Here is a 9,607-nt window from a genome sequence, read left to right on the forward strand (position 1 = left end):
ATAGATATTTGAGACAACTACACAAAATGTGAGTATAAATAGGTTTATATTCACTAAATTAATTAGGCTAGCAATTAGAATGTAGTACAATATAACGTGAAAAGTCTAAAAATACCTTAAACGCTTATTTTTCATTTCCTCACTAATTATCCTTACAAGTGAATGAAAAGTGTCCAAATCCAATTTCAAATTATAGTTGAGAATTAAGTGATTCGAACATTAAATTTGGAAGAAAAAAGAATGCAACTTTTTTATATATTAGATGCTTTCGGACTTGTATTTTTTTTTCAACTTATTAGCTTTTGTCCAGTGTGTTTAGCTAGAAAAATTCTAGAATGCTTTTAAGAAAAACGAAAAAGAGCAATTAATTTATATGATATATTTATTATTTAAAAAATTCAAATGAAATAAAGAAGTGTTTTCTCATTTAAACTACTCTTTTTATATATATTTTTTTCTAAATATTTGTTTTCCTTCCTAGATCATGGCATATGTTAGTGGTCAACATAGATCATTGCACCTAAAGAAAGGATTAAGTACCACAGGATGCAGCCACTCCGAACCGTAACCCTGGGCCCATCCCTCACCACCTCCCCCAATCAATTCCTTTTCTAAAACTAAAATCAAATATGCTTGTAACCAAGGTTGTAAAAGAAACAATCTATAACCATGCCCAAAATAAAAACACTTCATCTCTAGAATAATTTAGACAGATTCTAATTATATATGAAAATTATTAAAAATTATAATTTTCAACATATATTTTATAATTAATTATAATATATTAAACGATGTCAAAATAAAATATGATTCACATATATAAAATCTATTCCTAAAGTCATTGACACATCCACCCTTTGCATTCCTCCCTATCCCCATGCCCTATATATACTATCTGCAACTCACACCTTTATACTCTGTAATTCTCTGTTTCTCTCTCTCTGGACTCCATATTATCCTTCTTAATCTCCATCTTCTCCCAAACAGTAACTAAAACTTCAAACTGAGAGAGTGAGAGCCAAATATATAAATAAACGCCCCCTTCCTACTCTCAGTTAACTAAACTAACCGTTTTTCTTTCTTTCCATTTTTGGGAACCGAAAGATGATAAGCTGGAAAGACCTGTACACGGTCCTAACCGCAGTGGTGCCTCTGTACGTGGCGATGATACTCGCATACGGTTCGGTCCGGTGGTGGAAGATCTTCACACCGGACCAATGCTCAGGCATAAACCGGTTCGTTGCAATATTTGCAGTTCCACTCCTTTCCTTCCACTTCATCTCCACCAACAACCCCTACGCCATGAACTTCCGCTTCATCGCCGCAGACACGCTACAGAAAGTCATCATGCTCTTCGCACTCGCTCTCTGGACCAACTTCACCAAAAACGGTTCCCTCGAATGGACCATCACCGTCTTCTCCCTCTCCACATTACCCAACACCTTAGTCATGGGAATTCCTCTCTTAATCGCCATGTACGGCGAATATTCCGGAACCCTCATGGTTCAAATCGTCGTTCTTCAATGCATCATTTGGTACACGCTTCTTCTCTTCCTCTTCGAGTACCGCGCCGCCAAGCTTTTGATCTTGGAACAGTTCCCCGAAACGGCGGCTTCCATTGTGTCGTTTAAAGTGGACTCCGACGTCGTTTCGTTAGACGGAAGAGACTTTCTTGAGACCGACGCTGAAGTTGGCGATGACGGAAAACTTCACGTCACCGTTAGGAAGTCCAACGCGTCGCGACGGTCGTTTATGATGACCCCTCGGCCGTCTAATCTCACCGGCGCGGAGATTTACAGCCTCAGCTCCTCGCATAACCCAACGCCACGTGGCTCCAATTTTAACCATGCTGATTTCTTCTCCATGATGGGGTACCAGCCCAGACACTCCAATTTCACCGCTAATGACTTATATTCCTCGCGTGGACCCACTCCCAGACCTTCCAATTTCGAAGAACCCTCAATGCCCCAGTCACAGCCGGTGACCTTAGCTTCTCCCAGGTTCGGGTTTTACCCGGCCCAAACTGTGCCTGCTTCGTACCCGCCTCCCAACCCGGAGTTCTCCAAAACCGTGAAAAATCAAAATCAAAATCAAACCCAAACCCAAAACTTGCAGGTACAACAGCAGCAGGTTCAGGTTCAGGTTCCGTTGGGTAATAGCAAGGGTGCTCACGATGCTAAAGAGCTTCACATGTTCGTGTGGAGCTCAAGCGCTTCGCCGGTTTCGGAAAGTGCGGGTCTCAACGTGTTCGGTAGCACCGACCTCGGAAACTCCGAACAATCCGACCGGGGTGCAAAGGAGATTAGGATGATAGTGCCTGATGAACACACTCAAAATGGAGAGACCAATAACAAAGGTACCAATAATTACACACATAAATTATATTTAACGGTAATTTTTTACGTTTTTATAAGATAAAGTACTAAATACTATGTGACAATAATGTAATTTCTATTTTATAATTTTTGTTTGTGTAATGATGAAATTTGATTTAAGATTATGATTATGTGATGATGAGGTGTGATTGTGTAATGATTGGGTTAAATTGAAGGTGATTTAGAGAAAGGGGTTGGTGGGGAAGGGTTCAAGTTCCCGGGAAAGGGGGGAGAACAAGCTGAGGATGAGAATGAGAATGAGAAAGAGAAAGAGAAAGAGGGGCCCAATGGGCTTAACAAATTGGGCTCCAGCTCCACGGCGGAGCTCCACCCGAAAGCTGCCGGAGCGGTTGAGTCTGCCGGCGCCGTAAAACACATGCCACCGGCGAGTGTCATGACCCGTCTCATACTCATCATGGTTTGGAGGAAGCTTATTCGTAATCCCAACACATACTCCAGCCTCATTGGTGTCATATGGTCCCTCGTTGCCTTTAGGTAGGTAAATAAATCAAAGCATACGCTAACACTAACACTAGATAAGAATTAATTTTTTAAAAATTTAAATATATTTTTAATTTTTATGTTTTTAAATTTAATGCCTTTAGTCTCTTTTACTAATACAATTCAACCAAAAAAAAAAATAGCATGTAACAATTCCTTAATCATGTTATCAACGGGCATTAAAGTGTTAACCTTTTTTAAATAGAAATTAAAATTATTTTTGTAGAAAATTTAAAGTAAATATTTATAAAAATATATTTAAAGTAAATTTTCATTAAAGTATGATAATAAATTCTTAATACACTTTTAGTTTTACTTTTAATAAATTATTATTTATATTATTCTTGATAAATGTGATATGGTCAACTACAGAACAAGACTCATAAATCAAAGACAACAACGTACGAAAGAAAAAAAAAATAGAATATGGTAATGGCAACATGAGCAGTGGCTAGTTTCGTTTTTTCAGTTTTGGTTAATAGAGTAATGTAATTATTATTAGTTATTGACACATGGTGTTGTTCATGGTAACGATGACGTACAGGTGGCACGTGCATATGCCCAAAATAATAGAGAAATCAATTTCCATACTGTCTGATGCTGGTCTTGGAATGGCTATGTTCAGCTTAGGTGAGTGGTCGCCAATCCAGTTCTACAAATTCATACTCTCACGCAATAATTTCATTCTTTTATCTTCACAAATTGCATCCTCTTTCGCATAAATAAACATCATTATTTTAGTGGCTCCCGTTTTTGGTGTAGATGTGTATTTCCTTAGACTAAGAAAATTGTATGTGTGTATCTATTTAGCGTTTTTCTATTTTTTTTCTTTTTTTAATATTTCTAACCAAATTGTAGGAACGATGAGAAAATAGTAATATAATATATGATATTGCTTTTTCTAAATTATGTTAATAGCCATAGAACAAAATTACATAAAATAAATTGTGCAGCTCCCCATAATTGAATAATGGGTCTGAATCAATGAAAAGCATGGATTTGGGGCAAAGCAAGTATTAAACAAGTCATAGCCATCCATTCCCGTGATGTTAGTTAACGAGTAATGACCAAATGATCTTGTTCACTTGTTGAGCATAATGCCTCCGACATGTGGGGTCGGGTCATGAACTAGGTCACTTTGCGGTGGACAATGGTGGTGGTGAGGGGTACCATTTTGGATAATTAGACGATGGTGGTTGAATTGGACGAATCACCAAGTACTATATAGTTTTCTTTTAATTTTTCTTTCTGGTTTCCGTGTCTCTTTTCAAAGAATTATGCTTTTGGAATATAAACATTGATGCCCTTTGTTTTATGTCTTTCTTAATGCACTTGAGTGAAAGATTGTGTTTGATATTTGTATTTTAGGTCTGTTTATGGCACTTCAGCCCAAGATAATTGCATGTGGAAACTCTGTTGCTGCATTTGCCATGGCTATTAGATTCCTCACTGGCCCAGCTGTTATGGCCGCAGCTTCCATTGCAGTTGGCCTCCGTGGCACCCTCCTACATGTGGCCATTGTTCAGGTTACATATCAACTTCAAATTCTTATGCAATTTTTTAATCTAAACAAATTCTTATAACGATAAAAATTAAATTGACTAGTAGTTATAATTTTAGGGTCTAATTTAGTATACCATTTTTTAAAATCGTAATTATGGTTGCAGTGGTAAGTTTAATTAGCAAAACTATGAAAAAATACGAGTTGTGTAGCTATACTGCAACTGTTGACCGCAATTTAAAACCATGATAGAGATGTTGAATACTTGTCAATTTTAATATCTTTACATTTTTTTTTGTTTTTTTAGTTATATTTTACTCATTATCAACATGAAATTCTTATCAATTATCAAAATATTTTAGGAATGGGTTGTGGCCAAAGATGGTCTAATTAATTTTCATTTTCCTTTTTTATGGGTATCTGTCTAAAGTTTTTATAATCCTTATTGGCAAAAATTAACAATAAAAAAGGAAAAAGACAAGTTGTTAACTTTTGGAAATGTTGTGGTCGAAAATAGGCTGCACTTCCTCAAGGGATCGTTCCATTTGTGTTTGCTAAGGAGTACAATGTTCATCCAGCCATTCTTAGTACAGCGTAAGCAATCAAACCTCTTTATTTTCTTCGTCACTTTCTTGTTACTTTAAAGAAACAAATTGACCCTTTTACAAATAAATTGAATTGCAGGGTTATATTTGGCATGTTGATAGCCCTTCCCATTACTCTAGTCTATTACATACTCCTTGGTTTGTAAAGGAAAATTTAAGCGAATCATTTCAACCTTTGATGCTTTGGAAGCTAGTAACATGCATGGAGACCACAGTGACTTACTCTATCACTCGAGGATTTTCGCAAAAATTATCCCTGACTAGTAATTTCACAGCAGAGGATGTCATTCCAAGTTTCAAAATTTTGGGAACTTTATAAATTGTGAGATATTGGCCAAATCCTCATTTGTAATTTTAATGCCTCCTATGTTTGGTTCATTTTATTTTGGAAAATAATCGCTTATTTCTTTTATTTTTTTTAGATTTTTTTTAAAAAATAAGCGATTATTTTTTTAAAAATAAAGTGAATCAACATGCTGTAAAAGTGTGATAATGCAATTTTCAAGAATCTCGAAGAGGGAGGATAACAGTGTATGGGAGACATTACAGAGGAAAGCTAGCGTAAGCCAAGTCCTTGATATCTATAAATGATTCCCTCTATCAGCATTTGTAAATTTTATGAGAAAATCCGGTTTCAAGTTAAAAAGACAGTGCAGTAGTTGGGCGGAGGAAATTAAATTAATGAAAAATACGACGAAGCCTTTTTTTTCTTCTCCTCTTTTCCTTATTTTTATTATATTAATTTATTACTTATATATATATTTAATATAAAAATTATTAGTTTAATTATTTAATACTATGAATATTCATGAAATATAGTATTTTTTCTATCTCCAAAAAATAATATCTTTAGCTATTTTAAAAATAATAGTTCTTTTATAATTTTAAGACAACTATTTTTTTCTTTGATTTTTATTCTTAAAATATCCAAAATTTATTTTTTGTTATAAAAATTAAAGTATATATATAATTTAGTGAGACAAGTAATGAACTAATATTTAGTCAAAACTATTATTGATCAATACTTTCGTCAATAGAAAATTACCATTTATATTTCACATTTATTAAAAAACTAATATAACCTTTATTTAATAAAAATTGAATTATTAATATAAATATTATAAATTGACATTAATAGTATGTTATATTATATGAAAATTAATAAATTAATACATACCATTAAAACATCGAGTATTATCAGTATAATGTATCATTTTATTAATATAAATCTGATATATTTATATTAACACTTCAATTTTTATCAAATAAAAGTTATATTTATGGAGACAATTAATTATAATACTTACCGCTCTTTTGATTGATAATTTCCAAAGTATTAACATAGCATGAATGATCAACCTTTAGCCAGACCCAAAAAAATCAATTAATTAAAATATACACAGGTTGGACTAAACACCACTCATTACAATGAAATTTTTTTTTCTAAGGTTTATATAAATAGTATACACTTTTAAAACCAATCCATAAATAGATACGATTCAATTATGTATGTCCACAAAAACATGTTCAAAACTTTATTATAACTTCAAAATGATAAGAATTATATTTAAGTCAATTTAATATATTTACGTAAGATATACTGAAAAATTAAACTAAATAAATGATGTGATAATTAAAATATATATATATATATATATAAAGCATTAACATTGCTACACCAAAGTCTCCCGACTTCAATTAATAACTTGTATGAATGGCAGGGAACACACGCACAACAAACTAGCTTTGCAGTTCTCTCTTTATCAGCTCCATAAATTGAGAAGAACCCTTCATCCTCTACCTTTCTCCCTTCCCCAGCAAAATAGTGAATCTCAATCCAACATTATATTCATTTCTTTGTTCTTCGGTTGAAGTCAGAATTTTAATTAAGAAAATATTAATAAGTATAGGTACTAATAAAAAAATCAAATTTGAAATGAAAAGTTCTTATATGTGAAAAAATATTATCTTATTGATTATTTTTAATGACAAAACGTTTTCTTTGATTATTTAACTTGATAGCATAAATCTTATTTTGTGATTTTAATATAATAAATATTTTATTTTTTAGTAAAAATATCAATAATTTTTTTATAGTCTTTGGTCCATTCCCATTGAGGGGTTTTGCTTTGAGTAGATAGGAAGGAGGGCATGGGTTGGACAAAGAGTGAGTAAATAAGGCAGAGACCAACATGCTCCGCCGTGAAAGCGATGGCTGCTGCTGCATCACGACACCCCAAAACGCCGTGGCTACCTTCTATCTATAGTGAATGCTTTACACTTTCACATGCCTTTGTTTCAATCACATAAACATCATCCTATGTGCCCACTCCATTCTCATCCTCACGTGTGGTTCTGCTTCTCACTTAGTCTTTTTATTTTTATTCTATGAAAACCAATAAATAATCATATATACTCTAAGCCATGCTTCCCTTAAATTTTGGTCATGGTTGGACCAACCATATATCAATCCAAAGCAGCATATATGCATTTCTTTATGTCTATCTTTTGTAGCATTCATTGTGATTGCGACCTTAGGTTTGTATTTAATTCATATATCCTTCATGCTTTTGACAATTGATTAGCGCCTGATTATGATTACTAAATAGTATGATAGAATGCTTTTATAATATATTCTTAAATTTTATAAAATTTAAAAATGATTATGCAATATGTTTCTAAATAAAAATTTATTCTTTATTAAGCGTGGAGGTTGCAATATTTATTGATGGTTTCATTAGTTTAAAGATATATGTATGAACGACCCACATGAGATTCCAGAAAGACTCAATATTTTAATTGTGTGAGAATCTTTTACTCATAACAGAAACATATGCTGAGAGACATCGAGTGGGGTTACCTACGTGTCAATGGCAACAAATTAATTCAGCTAGTTTTCAAATATTTTAATTAAAGTTGAACTAATTATAAATGAGTAGGTTTGTTTTTAATTTATTAGTTTTGAAAAATACTTTTTATTTAAAAAAATTAGAAGATAGTTCATATTATTTAGTTCAAATGCCAACCAAGGTAAAGATATGTGAGGACTTCATCAACCAATGACCTATAAGTATATAAGTGCTTTTTAAACCTTAACACATGGTTTGGATAAGATGTAGGTGAAAGGAAAGAAATTCATCAGAGATTTTGTATAGAAAAAACAAATGTTTTGTTTTTTTAGTGAAAGGAAAGAAAATAAACTTGTGAGAGTGGGATTTACAATAATTTTTTTTCTTTTTAATTCATACTTGTGTAAGTATATTCCTTCATTTTTTAAATTAAGGATGTTGATTTAATTTTATAGATTTGATCTATTAATAAAATTTATAGTTTAAATAAAATGTTATTAAATGTATCATTTTATTAAATTTAACTCTTAATATTATTTAATTTTAACATATACAAAGAAAAGAACTAACATTAGTATCAATTATACTCATTCACATAATTTTTTATCAAATAATTTTATCATAAAACCTATATTAAATTTTTTCATCATATAAATTATACATACAAGATTTTAGATTAGCTTTACTGTAAACGAGTATTTCAAAATATTTAATTTAGTTTTTTATATTGTTACCGGGTAACAATAAAATGGCCTTAAAAAAAAGCAATCAAATGGATTGAAATTAATTTGCTTTTGTTTATTTCATTCAGATGTTTATCAAGTGAATTTTAAATTTTAAATACATTTGAATATAATTGATTTAAATTAAATGATATTCAGTGAAAATTACTATACATACAAATTGACATGGTTATAATTGTTTCTTATCATAAAATTTTATTTAAATTATTTAAATACCATTCATTTCTATTAGTTGTTATTTATTTAATTATGCATATCTTAAACATGTGTGTAACATTTATGTCTTACGATTAACATATATTATTTATTTGGATAACTTTTTTTATAATTACTTATAAAAAATAATCATTTTATGTTTAGATTGTAAAATTATTTAAATATTATATCCTTATATTTCATAGAATTTGTGATAATAAAACATTTACTCATTATTCACACAAGAAGATATATCGATTCATTTAACCTAAGAGTGATTAATCAAATCATTTATTATTATAAGTATCTTTTAAAATGTACTATAAATTGAAGGTATATAATTTATTTATTATTAATTTTGATGAATTAATTAATTATTTTTTATTTAAAAAAATCGAAAAGGAATATAAGAGTGGATGCAATTCAATTGCCACTGACGCTGAAAAGATAACCATTATAACTAAGAAATAAGTTTCATAGCAAGTGAGAAAAGATGTGGTATTGAATTTTACTTGGAAAACATTTGGTAGATATTTGATAGGAATGTAGATATCTAAAGAGGATATATATAGGAAAAGAAATGTGATATGCGATATACTGTAATACAAAAAAATTAAGAAGAGATGAATAATATTAAATGGATTATAAAACACTATATTCAGTATATATAAATTAAATTTGATTCAAAATTTACCAACTAATACGAAGGAATTCAAAACAGAATACTATGAATTTTTGTTGTGTAATTGATGAAAATTTAGCAAGAAAACCTTATCAAACTGGAAATTTCCCGTGTTTTAAACTACCATCTGTAACTTTCGTTGAAGTTTGCATAGAG

The 9,607-nt window shown here is 31.1% G+C and overlaps 1 protein-coding gene across 11 annotated transcripts; it reads left to right on the forward strand.

Annotated features, from left to right (window-relative positions):
* Positions 1-912: 912 nt before the first annotated feature.
* On the forward strand, positions 913-5,691 carry LOC113868379 (auxin efflux carrier component 3). Of its 11 annotated transcripts, XM_027503874.1 has the most exons (8): positions 948-1,970; positions 2,001-2,356; positions 2,519-2,520; positions 2,602-2,870; positions 3,421-3,506; positions 4,245-4,402; positions 4,895-4,971; positions 5,062-5,691. In XM_027503874.1, the coding sequence occupies exons 1-8, from the start codon at positions 1,105-1,107 to the stop codon at positions 5,126-5,128; spliced, it is 1,881 nt and encodes a 626-aa protein (XP_027359675.1). In that variant the 5' UTR covers positions 948-1,104; the 3' UTR covers positions 5,129-5,691. The 11 variants fall into 11 exon arrangements, with proteins under 11 accessions (XP_027359666.1, XP_027359667.1, XP_027359675.1 ...); XM_027503875.1 differs by lacking the exon at positions 2,519-2,520 and having other exon boundaries at positions 948-2,136; positions 2,185-2,313; positions 2,590-2,870; XM_027503873.1 differs by lacking the exon at positions 2,519-2,520 and having other exon boundaries at positions 2,615-2,870.
* The last annotated feature ends 3,916 nt before the right edge of the window (positions 5,692-9,607 follow it).

This window comes from Abrus precatorius, unplaced genomic scaffold, assembly GCF_003935025.1.
Source record: "Abrus precatorius isolate BTA unplaced genomic scaffold, Abrus_2018 Scaffold6, whole genome shotgun sequence".
Taxonomy (NCBI): domain Eukaryota; kingdom Viridiplantae; phylum Streptophyta; class Magnoliopsida; order Fabales; family Fabaceae; genus Abrus; species Abrus precatorius.